The sequence below is a fragment of the Panthera uncia genome (assembly GCF_023721935.1).
Source record: "Panthera uncia isolate 11264 chromosome C1 unlocalized genomic scaffold, Puncia_PCG_1.0 HiC_scaffold_3, whole genome shotgun sequence".
In the NCBI taxonomy this organism is placed as follows: domain Eukaryota; kingdom Metazoa; phylum Chordata; class Mammalia; order Carnivora; family Felidae; genus Panthera; species Panthera uncia.
The window spans coordinates 62,692,101-62,706,215 of record NW_026057584.1 but is presented as its reverse complement, the minus strand read 5'-3'; the positions used below and the strand labels follow the sequence as shown (position 1 = coordinate 62,706,215).

The window sequence follows — 14,115 nt, the reverse complement described above, 5'->3', positions numbered from 1 at the left end:
ATGTGCCCACTAAGAGGCTGCCTGTCCTTGGAGCTGGGGTTAATACTGTCACCACCTTGGTGGATAATAAGAAGGCTCAGCCAGTAGGGATTACACATGATGTGGATGCCATTGAATTGGTTGTCTTCCTGCCTACCCTGTGTCATAAGATGGGTTCCCTACTGCATTATCATGGGGAAGGCCAGGCTGGGATGTCTGGTCCACACGACAACCTGCACCACTGTCAACGTCACACAGGTTAACCTAGAAGACAAAGGACCTCTGGCTAAGCTGGTGAAAGACATCAGGACCAATTATAATGACAGATATGATGAGATCCACCATCACTGGGAAGGCAACATCCTGGGACCAAAGTCGATGGCTCAAGCTGGAAAAGGCAAAGGGGAAGGAACTGGCCATCAAACTGGCCTAAGTGGATGCTGTTGAAGTTTCTGCATTATAAAAGTAATAGAAAGTTCTCTTTCAGCCAGTGTCAAATAATAATAATATTATTATTATTATTAATAAAATAATGTTAAATTGAGAATACTTCAGAGTGAGTGGGGTGGAGAGGACAAGGAGGAAAGACTACTGTGAATGTACCTCATGATACAATTTTGACCATGAACCATGTACATTAGTTTGTATAAATAAAAACTAAGAAATAAAAACAGAAGAAGGAAAGCAATTCCTGAAATTTGGAAACAGTAACATAAGCAAACACTGCATCAAGTTAATAGCATAACAATTCAGAGAAAAAAAATTCAAAGGACTTTAAAAACCAGTATTTGGGCTACATATCCCTAACAGGACATAATCTAAGAACAAGAGGGATCTAAAATCTTAGAGTATGATTAGATTTACTGGTAGTAGTATTATGTGTGTGGTTATTTTGAAATTATTATAGGCATTTTGAAATTATTGTAGAATAAAGCAATAAAGTAACTATGTTAATGTAATCAGAAACCAATTTTAAGCACAAAAGAGATAGGATTTATAAAATATAAGTTAAAAAATGTAATCTTAAATTAAAATATAATTTCTCCCTTAAAAATTATATTTCCTAGCTCTAGTACACTGAAAAGCCCAGGAAGCAATGAAAGCCAAATAGGGAAGGGCAACTCAACACTGTGGTAATTTCTAAATCTACAAAAAGGAATGAGGTCTCTTGGGATAAGTGGCTAATTCCAGGTCTGAGATAGGTTATGGACTGAATGGGCCATGTTAAAATAACAGAGGAACCAACTTAGCAGAGCTCCCAAGTACTTGGTGAACTTACCGCAATTTTTCTCATCTGATGTGTCATTATCATGGCAGTTGTTTATGCCATTGCAGACAAACTGAAGAGGAATACACCTTCTATTATTGCAAGTAAACTCTGAAGTGGCATTACAGTCCCTGAACAGGCACCCTGCCTCGTCACTGTTGTCGCCGCAGTCATTGTAGTGATCACAGCGGTAATGATATTGGACGCATCGCCCATTGTCGCAGGTGAAGGCTGTCGGAGGGCAGGTGTGAAACGCTAAAAGGAAGAAAAGACATTGACGAGACTTCTTGATTAAAGCATTCAACAAATTAGAGGGGTGCCTGGGTGGCTCAGTCAGTTAAGCGTCCGACTTTGGCTCAGGTCATGATCTCCTGGTCCGTGAGTTCAAGCCCCACATCGGGCTCTATGCTGACAGCTCAGAGCCTGGAGCCTGCCTCAGATTCTGTGTCTCCCTCTCTCTCTGACCCTCCCCCATTCATGCTCTGTCTCTGTCTGTCTCAAAAATAAATAAATGTTTAAAAAAAACAATATATTGTTTAGAAATTAGGAATCCTAATTTCTAGAAAAATACACTCAAATAAAATGGGTACTTTGAGTTTACCTTCTAAAGCAAAATAGGCTGCAAAATGGACTGTGTGCAAAATGAGGTAAACATTAAATTAGATTAATCAAAACATATTGTGTATGTTTTTAAAGTAAATTAGTTATCTTAAGCAAACGTTATTCTCTGTCATCTCAATTTAAAATTTTACCTCAATCACAGAAAAGCATGCAAATACAATCTCTTTAGGGAAAATAAAACTCTCAGCCCCTACAGTCTATTGGGAAAAGGTAGCTAACTTCCAGTGTTTTACTCACCCCATTCACATGGAAGCTGAATACTGAATGATTTCAATAAATCATTAATGATCCTTCTGCTATGAAAATTAATAAAATGATAACAATCACCTAGTAGAGTTCTTAGTTCCATGCTAAGTCATGCTTCACATGTACCAAACCCCATGCTGTGTTTTTTATATATTGTCTCTCTCCTCACAAAAATCCTCCAGTTTCCAGAGGAGGTGTGTGAAGCTCAGAAGGGCTGGGTAACTTCTCCATGGCTTCACAGACTGTAAATGGCAGAGCTAGGATTTTATTCCAGCACCTTTGCTCTCAACCACGGAGGAAGTGCTTCCTACTGAAACATCACACATTACTCCCTGGTGGATATACCAGCTTCTATGTGATGTAATAGTCCGCGTTCTCAGTTTTCAGTTCTAACAGGACACACTGGCACAAAATTGAAACCTACGCACACACAGAAGGATTCTGCACCAAAAACACGGCATAAAGACAAGTTTGCTCCCTAACGAAAGCTCTGAGAGTCCAACTCACCACAGACGATTTCCAGCTCATCACTGCCATCACCACAGTCATTATTGTTGTCACACTTCCATTGCTCTGAGATGCAGTGCCCATTGAGGCAGGTGAACTTGGAGCTATCACATCGTGTCCCATTGTCCACAATGCAGTACTTTTTGTTGTTGGCCAGATACCAGCGGCCCTCATGAGGACACTGGCACTCGGCACCATTTGGACCTGAAAAAAAGTTTCCGAATAAGCAAAGGATTTGCTTATTTTCCCCTCCAGAATAGCAGTGGCAATATTTCTATATTAAATGTGCTACAAGACAAGCCATAGAAACTCTTCCCATCAACTCTCAACTATATTCTGAGTCCTTTTTCCATGAAGAACAACCACCAATTCTAATAAATACAGCTAATTCACCTTAATCTTTAAACAATTAGCTCTTGCCTGCACTGACACAATAGAAATCATTCTCCCTTCTCAGCAAAATCTATACAGCAATAGTACCAAAAGATGCATCTTTCTATGAACCTGTTGCTATCTATAAAACACACTATGAAACACATAATATCACACTATAAAATATCAAACTATAATAGTACCTCCTACGTGGAAGAAGTAAATCCTTTCATAAGGGAGGTAAGCTCAGTAATATAATTTATTTTTTTTATAAAAGTTTGTTAAGTTTATTCATTTTGAGAGAGAGAGAGAGAGAGAGCACAAGTGGGGAAGGGAAATAGAGAGAGGAACCCAAGCAGACTCTGCACTGTAAGCACAGAGCCCTATGTAGGCTTGGAACTCACAAACAGTGAGATCATGACCTGAGCCGAAGTAAGACAGGCGCCCCTCATTCATGGAATTTCTATTTAATTCATGAAGTTTGGCGGCCAAAGACTCCATGTTTCTACTTCCATCAACCTTGAGTTAAAATTGCCTTTTTTTTTAAATTTTTTTTTTCAACGTTTTTTATTTATTTTTGGGACAGAGAGAGACAGAGCATGAACGGGGGAGGGGCAGAGAGAGAGGGAGACACAGAATCGGAAACAGGCTCCAGGCTCCGAGCCATCAGCCCAGAGCCTGACGCGGGGCTCAAACTCACGGACCGTGAGATCGTGACCTGGCTGAAGTCGGACGCTTAACCGACTGCGCCACCCAGGCGCCCCAAAATTGCCTTTTTTAAGAGGGCTCCATTTCAAATAGAACCTATCAAAGTCTTCCTCTAAACATACAAACCCCTAAATCTATTTTATGAATTACCCTGAAATTAAGGAGAATTTTGATTTTCACCTCTTAGAGTTGAGTATCACTCAGCCTTCCCTACCAGTCATCAGCACTATTACACTACATGATTCGATCTTCATGGGCAATGCCTTACCTGGTGCACAAATATGGCTGCAGCCTCCATTAAACTCACTGCAAGGATTGCTACACTGCTGTTGGTTCTTCACAATAACGCGAATACCATTAGGCCGGAAGGGAAAACTCATGGTCATTGCCATCTGACCTGACCCATCATATTTGTTAGCTCGGTAAATTTTTTTTGTGTTCCAGTCAGTCCAATAAATGTACTGGCCATAGAGAGTCAAGCTAAAAGGATGAAAGGCTCTGTTGACAATGACCTCACGCTGTGTGCCCGTCAGAGTACTGCGCTCAATCTTCTGCCTAAAATAAAGCAAGAAACATGTTGCAATCCAGAAATAAGAAGTTCCTCAAATGGCAACCCAATGCTAACCATTCCAACCATTCCTTTACACAAGCCCCCAACTTTCTTTTCAAGGGTAGTATAAGGCAGGAAAAAAAGTTTCATCCAATGATGGAAGGTCTTGGTTTGCTTATGAAACAAGGGCCTGATCTCCAAACATTAATATAGCCTATAAGTAAGCCTACACAGGGAACCAGGCTGAAATTAGGAACAGGAGAATATTATGAAATAATACATGCAAAGCACGGAATTCAATGTTTAGTATATATTTAGTCCATATGTTTAGACATATTAGTCACTCAATGAAATGTGAATTACTTATTCGTTCCTACTCCCTTAATGACAGGTTTCAAACTGACATGTACCTAGTCCTTTGAGGTATTTACCTAAAATGATCCAAACTTAGACACTTAAACATCACTGCTTGCTTCAAATGAGAAGATAAAGAAAAGATGAGATTGTTAGGTGCTAGTGTCACAAGACCAAAATCTTAAGAAAATAAGCAAAATAAGTTAAGATTTCTGACACGGAAACACCAGCAATAATAAATGAAATCATCTCATTTTTTTCAGCTGTACCATTAAGATGACTGGAATGTAATTTCAGGGCTACTTAAATAAGTTACATATAAAATTAGAATTGACCAAGGTTTATAAGAAAACATTGCAAAATTGGCTGAGAAAAACCTATCTGAGAAGATGACCAATAGTCAAAGACTAAAGGAAAATGTTTTTAACAAGATATGGAAGACTAAAGCCTAGAGGAAACTTAATATCAACGTGCATTTAAAAGTCATTCATATTTTATAATAGTTACATGGGGCCTGGAGATTATAAATTGAGTGATTATATTTGGAATTATAATTGAAATTAACTCATCTTGTAATGTGTCTTTAGATGCTTTCTAGTTCATAATTATTCAATCTCATGATAGACCAATTTTCACAGGTACATTCATCAAGCTGAGACATAGTTCATAAAACTGTGACTCTACATTTTGGCCATGTCTATTTGGCATATTATATTTTCATCATATTATGCAAATCCCTCCTTTAGAAGTAGAAACAAGAAGTCTTATCAACACGCACAAGAATAATGAAAGACACATACAGACTGGCATCTGCCCAGTAGAGAAGGTCATTCTCGTAGTCCAGAGTGAGCCCATTGGGCCAGACCAGGCTGCTGTTCACAATAGGTACCCGGAAATTTCCTCCCAGTGTGGCTCTCTCAATTTTGGCATTGGTACCCCAGTCAGTCCAGTACATGTACCTAGTCATCCAAAAGGAGTCATAATTAATTCACCACAAGGAAGCTCACAATAATTAAAAAGGTTAAAAGAATGGCGGTCTTCTTTACCTGCAAATTTGACATTAATATGGCAAATGAAACCCACTCCATTCTCACCCACACAACTTGCCTAAAAGGGCTTTACTGAGTCAGAACATTGATTCCTGATGAGCGGCCAGCCTTTCCAGCATCAACAGGAGTTACTTCCTAGTCAAAATCATTCATGCTTTTTCACACTTGAATATACAGCTATAGAGTTTCAAGCCAATAAAATGTTGGCTGTCTAGGAACATAATATAATTTCAGGCCCCACTCCCTCCAGAAATAAACATACAGAAATATGATAAACGAGACCATAGCATACCCTCGACAAGGATCTAAAACAATTGCTCTTGGCTTTGAAACGTGGGCTATCACAGTGCGCTTAGACCCATCCTCGGCCATTGAGTTAATTGTCTCATTGGTGTAGTCACTGTAATATATTCTTCTATTGATCCAGTCAAAGGCAATGCCATCAGGATTCCCTCTACCTGGACATATACCAATAAACACACACAAAGGTATTAGAATCTCAAAAAGCATTTTAGAACCTCTAGGTCATCCACATGTGTTGATTACACTGTGTCAATTTCCAATATAAGCTGCTCCTGAAGTGCTCTTACCTGAAATAATGGCAGTAGAAGACCTGGTCCCTGAATTTAGATTGACATATGAAATCTGACCGTTTCCAGATCCTAAAGATTGTGTGAAGTAGATTCTGTTACTTATGTCATCATAGGCCAGGTCTACAGCAACTCTTTCCACACTTATTGGTTGGAAAGGTGGGCTATGATCCTCAGGGTCCAAGTGTAAGCTTCTCAAGGTATTTTCCAAGGCAAAGATGAGGAAATTTTCTGTTGGAATGGCACAGCTCTTGCCATCACCTTCTAGGGTTCCAAACGCACAGCCACATTTAGGGGTGTCCAATCCAGGGAGAGCAAAGCAGAAATGGGTGCATCCACCATTATTTTCCAAGCAAGGGTTGTGGTTGACCTCAGCTGGTGACTGGGGCTGAACACTCTGGTCAAAAATGGTTACATCTCTTAGCCAATTGATATTGTCCCTTATCACTGTTGGTGATTCATTGCTGTTTGGTTCCTTGCTAGCTTGGAAGATTTTTTTTAAATTTCTGTCTACCCATATGATAGAATTTCCAAAAACAGTGATGGCATAAGGAGTTGGATAACGACTGCCATAACGAATCACTTCAGACACCCCTGCCTCAATACCAATCCTTGCAATTATATCTAAAGAATCATCAACCCAATAAACATAGCGATTGCTATGGTCTACTGCCAACCCCCGTGGTGTGACAATGCCTTCTGATACAAGCACAGTTTGATTAGTGCAATCAAGAAAAGAACGTTCAATCTTTGGGCTTTGCCCATAGTCAGCCCAGAAGAGATATCTGTTCTTGGGGTCTACAACAATATCTCTGGGTCTATCCACTGTGGCTTTAAGGAGAATACGGCGGTAGGTGGTGTTGATCCGCAGAACTTCTATCAGTGTTTCAGACACGAAAGCATTGGTGAAATAAAGGTTTCCTGCAGGAAAATGAAAGAGCATGCTGGTAAGTGCAAAACCAAGATGGAAAAAGAGGGTACCTTTCAAATTCAGAACAAACTATATACGGTTGAGGTTTGGATCAGTAAATGTTATCTTTTCCAAGATAATAACTATTTATTAAAGAAATTGTTTCTTCAAATTTAAAGAGACAGTGCCTACCTTCAGCTTCTAAAGCAGATTGGAATTTATAGCAAATGTGATAACCCACTTTCTACTGAAAAATATATTTTTCAGAACGTGCAACTGAATGTTTAACACCTAAATCTCCAAAGACTCTAATACATATTATCATGACATATCTTCTACTCCCAACATGAGGAAAGGAGTAAAGAGGGAAAGCCAGCAGTTTCTGACATTATCAATGTCATCAAGTGCTCTTTGTGCTTAGAATTAACATGAGTTAATAGTATACTCTAACCAGTGTAGCAGTTTTCATCACATGGACCTTCTACAGCCATCAAAACAAAAACCCATTTGTCTTTTGACATTACAAAACAATGTAAATGCTAGAAAGAAACAATGCTGTGGGGGGGCGCCTGGGTGGCTCAATCAGTTGGGGGATCTGACTTCAGCTCAGGTCATGATCTCACGGTTCATGGTTCAAGCCCCATGTCGGGCTCTCTGCTGACAGCTCAGAGCCTGGAGCTTGCTTCAGACTCTGTGTCTCCCTCTCTCTCTGCCCCTCCCCTGCTCATGCTCTGTCTCTCTGTCTCTGTTTCTCTCTCTCAAAAATAAAAATTGAAAAATAAATTAAAGAAAAAAAAACCCCACAATGGTGTGAAGGCAGTATGAGTAGATACTGATCCCATATTGATTCCATGTAGTCAAAAGCCTATTGTTGAACTGTCAATTCTGCTACCAAGGAACATCTATTTTGTTCCTAGGTCTGAATCAAAATTGCTCGGGAGAAATCAGGCCAATATGCAATATGTTACTGATCTACTCTGTGTATGTTTAAATCCTTCAATCCAGGCTTGGCAAATTTTTTCCAAAAAGTGCCAGGTAGTAAATATTTCAGGCATTATAGAGCACATGGTTTCTTTCACAAGTACTCAGGTCTGCCACTGTAAACACAAAAAGCAGCCATAGATAATACATTAGCAAATAGGCACAGTTGTGTCTCAGTAAAACTTTACTTACAAAAACAGGCATAATCAAAAGGTACAAATTTCCAGTTATAAAAAAATAAGTACTAAGGATGTACAACATAATAACTATAGTCAACACTGCTGTATGGTATATATTAAAGTATTTAAGAGAGTAAATCCTAAGAGTTCTCATTACAAGAAGAAATATTTTTTTCTTCTTTCCTTTTTACTGTATCTATATGAGATGATGGATGTTAGCTGCACCTATTGTGAATTATTGTGCACAATATGTGAAAATCAAACTATCATGCTTTATGCCTTAACCTTATACAGTGATGTATATCAATTATTTCTGAATAAAACTGTGGAACTAAAAACAGCCAGTGGGCTGCATTTGGCCCATCGGCCATAGACTGTTGACGCTATACTCTCAAAAGTAATATAGGAATTTGTAATCAGAAATGGGATTTAGGAACCCAATCAAACCCTTATCTAACCATACTATGATATTTACTATTTACAATAAACTCTTATTAGAGTACTTAGATTTTCATAATATATTTTAATATTTTTAAGTGCTGTCTACTTACCCAACTTGATTAACACACAATGATACCAATTTTTTATAGAATAGGATCATATTCTAAAAATTATAATACATTTAATACATTTGTTTCTCAGCATATCATTAAACAAAAATTAATTTAAAATTTAATTTAAAAGTAAGTACATGATGCCTGAAACTAATATTACACTGTGTGTTAACTAACTGGAATTTAAATAAAAACTTTAAAAAATAATAAAATAAAAAACAGCAGGTGATTTTGCTATATGCAAGAGTGGGAAAATGTCAAGTCACATGTGAGGATAGTTACCAACCAATTCAATGTCAGCATATCAAAGGAGAGACAAGGGTTATGATCAGGCAGGGGTTGAAGAGAGCTTCAACAATGGCTAACGAGGGAATAAGTCAGTGATGAGGAGTCCTGTTACCACCTGGAGATCCTATTTACATTCTTAGAGTTGTTTAGAATATTAATAAATGTATGTTATGTATTTCATTATAAAAAATAAAATAAATTTCAATAAAATTAAAACAGAGAAAGTGCCTAATAATCAAAGGGTTTTAACACATTAATAAGAGGAAACAATTAAGAATTTGTCAGTTAAAATTGCTCAGCTTTGGGGCGCATGGGTGCCTAAGTCAGTTAAGCATCTGACTTCAGCTCAGGTCATGATCTCGAGGTTTGTGGGTTCGAGCTCAGAGCCTGGAGCCTGCTTTGGATTCTGTGTCTCCCTCTCTCTCTGCCCCTCTCCCACTCGTGCTCCCTCTCTCTCTCTCTCTCTCTCTCTCTCTCTCTCAAAAATAAATAAACATTAAAAAAAATTTCTTTAATAAAATTGTTCAGCTTTGAAATAAATTATTGTCATTTTATGGTTCACATAGTTTAATATCCTTATTTAATACCCTAAATTTTAATTTATATATTTCTAATTTAGAAATTAGGTGCTAATCTAAGTGTGAAAAAAAATCAACATAATTTTTCTAATCATTTTGCCTACAGTTCTGATGATGTTGATAATAGAAGAAAATGCATTAGCTGTTATGAATTTGTCCACGGAAGTACCTTATAATTAACTTAATAAAAGTATAGCTTAGTCTAAAAGCATAATTCAATTTATCTTAAATAATACTAATAATTCTCTAGAAAAATATTTTTGTAGTGCATATGGTGTCAGATTAAACTTTCTGGCATAAAACAAGACGATAGAGATGCAAACACAAAAAGAGACTTCTCAATAAAATCACTATATGGCTTACCTACCTGCTACCCAATCCACTGCAATACCCCGAACTCCATTTTCTCCTATTCCTTGTGTAACAATGTTTGTAAAAGAAGACCCATCAGGTCTGATTCTACGGATTGCATTATAAGATGTCACAGAACTGCTAAAATCACACCAATAAATAAAGCCAGAGAATACATCAACATCCACATGCAGTGCATTTCGTCCTGAAACATTTAAGAAAAGATCATTAAACAGTACTCTGGATCGAACTAGAACTTTAAAATGCTTGCCCTCCTTCTCACACCATCATTTCCAACCCCCTTCTCTGACTGTGCCCCCCACTGCAAAATAAAACTGTTTCCCAGTTGCAATGAGCACACCTACCACCCAGATCGTGGTTTCTAAAAACCATCTCCCACGATAAGAAACACTGGCTTCCGGGAGAAACAGCTGATTATAAGTTTGGGAATGGAAGGTTATAAGATAAGCCTAGAACACCTTCTTATACACAGAAGCAAGGAAGCACTCAAACACTAATGAGATCATGACATCATACAGGTAGCCATTTTAAGAGGTTTTACCTGGCCACAATGAATTCAACAGAGCATCAAGAGTAATTGTGGTAAACATTTATAATATATTGAATTGAAAAAAAAATAAAGTAAAAACTTGAGTCCATGATTACATTCTATACCTGAAACTAGTAACACTAAATGTATGTGCAGGTGTACATACACACACAGACTGAGAGTTCAAATGTGCTGAAATATTGACAATTTTTGTATCCAGGTGAAGGGTATAAGGATGTTCACTGTACCTTTCTTTCAACTTTCCTGTGTTTGAAAATTTTCAAAATAAAAGTTATGAGAAAAATTAATTGATTTTATATTATCTTTAGAAGATGGTAACTTAGATCCATAACTTTTTAGATATGAGTAAACAGTGCTCGCTTCGGCAGCACATATACTCCCTGACTTCTTACACTATATACTCTGCCACCTCTTCTGACCATCCACCCCTCCATTCCCTTCACTCTTTTTCTTCCCTTTCTATCTTTTATTTCTATCATTATCCTGTGGCACACTCCTTATGATGCGAGTAGACATTTAGTTCCCCCTGTGGTAACACACACCTAGAAATCTCTTGATTCATCTAGAAAGCAAGTGATTATTTTCTATGTTCACTGTATATAAGCATAAAGCAAAAATACAGTTACTAAGGAGATACTAATGCTGTCAACTTATTTCAACTCCTCAAACAGATATTAACAAATCAGATTATGGACTACTTCATTACTATTCTAAGTAGCATAATCTTGACCCTAAATCTCCATTAACTGTTCTTCTAAACACCAACTCTGATTACTTCTTGCAATCTCATGCTACATTCTATCTTTCTCTAGTCCTGTCATTCTCAGTGTGGTCCATGGACCAGTGACATCAGATGACCTGGGAACTTGTTAGGAATGTAGATTCTCTGGCCCTACCCCAACTTACTAAATGCGATAGTCTGGAGATGGGGTCCAGACCTGGTTTTAACAAGCTCTCCAATTCTGATGCACACTAATGTCTGAGAACTATTCAAGGCAGAGCCAGTTTATTTCAGGAGAGAACCTCATTACATGCTGGATCCAAACGTGAAGAAATGCTTTATGGCACCAAGAATTCAACATGGCACAAGACAGAGTGAAATCTTACTTATATTGGAGTTGGCATACCTTGGCCTGCCACTGGCACCATGGCTTCTGAATGATCCGAAAATTGCAAGCTAAAGCCTCTGATTGTCGACAGCATTGAAACAACAAGGAAAGAACTATATGGAGAGCAGGTCCGATTATCAGGATTGAGTTTCATTCCACTGGCACAGGCACATGAGAACAATCCTCCCGGTATAGGCAGGCAAATCTGCTGACAGGCATTCACATTGTTGCTACAGCCATTGAAGGATGTGCCTAAATGAAATCAAAATTAGTTTGTAACTTTTGACCTCACATATTTGCCACTCCATCTCAAATACTTTATACTGGGTCATCAAATAATTAATAATAAATAATAAATAATTAATCAATAACACAATACCTGGGTTAACAACATAAAAACAGCATTGAATCAACTGCAGCTTATACAACTAACACATAAAGGTACCACAACCATTATTTAATAGAGATTAGAGGATCAATGGTTTTTCTTCCACAAATCATATAGGAATTAGAAGAATTAGAGAGGTCAGTATGCAAATTCTAATTTTCTTCACCCTTTCGACCTATGTACTGGCATTTAAAATTACATCCGTTTAATTATATGATCAACAATGTGATCGGCATTTGATTTAGAATATATTAAATAATAACATTTAAAGGTTTTTTCCCATGCAATAAAAACAAATGCCAAGTAGCAAACCTAGGTTATAGACAGCAAACAAACCATTTAGTAAACTTCAGTTACAGACTAAAAGCTGTAAAATATGTCAAAATGTTAAAAAATCACCTCTAGATCATACTGCTATTCTAAGGGGAAAATCAAAAACTACATTATCTATGAAAAAATGTTGAAATCAGAAAGTATTCCTTTTAAGATTAAAAATTCTATCCTGTTAACATTTTCCTAGCAGGTATCCAACAAATATTTACTGACCACCTTCAATGTGCCAGCAACTTGTCTAGTTACTGTATATAGAGCAAGAAACAGGATAGACAAAATGCCTGTCCTTAGGGAGGTTACATTCTTTTACATTTTTTTTTTTAATGTGCATTTATTTTTGCGAGAGGGAGACAGAGTGTGAGGGGGCGAGGGGCAGAGACAGAAGGGGACACAGAATCGGAAGCAGGCTCCAGGCTCTGAGCTGTCAGCACACAGCCGGATGCAGGGCTCAAACTCATGATCACCACCTCAGCCCAAGTCAATGCCCACCGACTGAGCCACCCAGAAGCCCCGGGAGGTTATATTCTAATGAGAAACAGAGACAACAAACATAGATAATATGTCAGGGACTGCTATGAAGCAAAAGCAAAGTAAGGAGTGATGAAGAAGGAATGGGAATAAGCTTATTCTGAAATCAACCTGGCTTTCCAAATGCCAGATTAGTCTTCGACATTTAGCCAAGTTTATGAGAGGGTTATCATTTTTTAAATATTTGAGGTAATTTCAACCTACATGCATGTGTACATATACAGGTCTGTGTGTGGGCCGTATTTTTATATGTAAGTGTGTAGATGTGTGGAATATGCATTATACATTTGTGAATATGTAGGTTTCAGTGACAAATACTTACCGTGTCTGTGATAAACTCGGAGACCCCTCAAATTTGGAATATTCTCTCTCAAGACTACTTTGTTGTCCCCAGTGGCCTTGTCAACTCTTTCAATGACCTCATAGTGTTCATCAGTGTAATAAAGGTAAGAATCATAGACAGCAATTCCCCAGGGGTGGGAAAGATGGTTTACCAGGATCATTCGATTTGTACCATCCACGTTTCCTCTTTCAATCTAAAAAGATCAGAATTGTTGTCATTGACTGATTCATGGTGAAATGAGAGAAAAAACTAACATTCTCGTAATAATAATACCTCACATCAATATAGCACTCTATCCTTTACAGAGATTTTTCCTATTTGTTTTCTCATGTGGTATTCACAATTACAAGGAGCAATAGATCAAGCAAATGTCATTATGCCTATTTCACTGATGATGAAGTTGGAGCTCAAGTAAGTCCAACAACTTTGTCAAATGGCACGGTGAAGGAAAGGGAAATAAACCTCTTTAGGCCCTGCATGTGATATTCCGGATAAGGATACACATTCAATATCTAACCGTAGACCATTACCCAGGAGTTGACTGACCCTGCATTTAACATTTTCACCAACAATTTCTGCAATGGGAACAGAAAATATGCTCCACTCAATGACAAGATAACGAGACTTGAATGGGGCAAAGGGTAATGCTGTTATATTAGAAGAGCTAACAAGTCTTAGTGAAAATGACTCTGGAAAACTGGAAAAGAGCTCACAAAAATGAAGTTCCTAATGAGAAATGACAAGTTGTCTGCTTTTGGA

At 37.8% G+C, this 14,115-nt stretch overlaps 1 protein-coding gene across 1 annotated transcript in view; it reads right to left on the bottom strand.

Annotated features, from left to right (window-relative positions):
* The window catches only part of LRP2 (LDL receptor related protein 2), a 200,288-nt gene that overhangs the window by 60,524 nt on the left and 125,649 nt on the right, over positions 1-14,115 (bottom strand). Inside the window, exons 36-44 of the mRNA XM_049616085.1 lie at positions 13,336-13,549; positions 11,783-12,016; positions 10,101-10,289; positions 6,244-7,164; positions 5,946-6,111; positions 5,405-5,563; positions 3,969-4,255; positions 2,621-2,824; positions 1,259-1,501 (exon numbers count right to left, since the gene is read on the bottom strand). Coding sequence (XP_049472042.1) covers positions 1,259-1,501; positions 2,621-2,824; positions 3,969-4,255; positions 5,405-5,563; positions 5,946-6,111; positions 6,244-7,164; positions 10,101-10,289; positions 11,783-12,016; positions 13,336-13,549 — 2,617 coding nt within the window. The remainder of the gene's footprint in view (positions 1-1,258; positions 1,502-2,620; positions 2,825-3,968; positions 4,256-5,404; positions 5,564-5,945; positions 6,112-6,243; positions 7,165-10,100; positions 10,290-11,782; positions 12,017-13,335; positions 13,550-14,115) is intronic.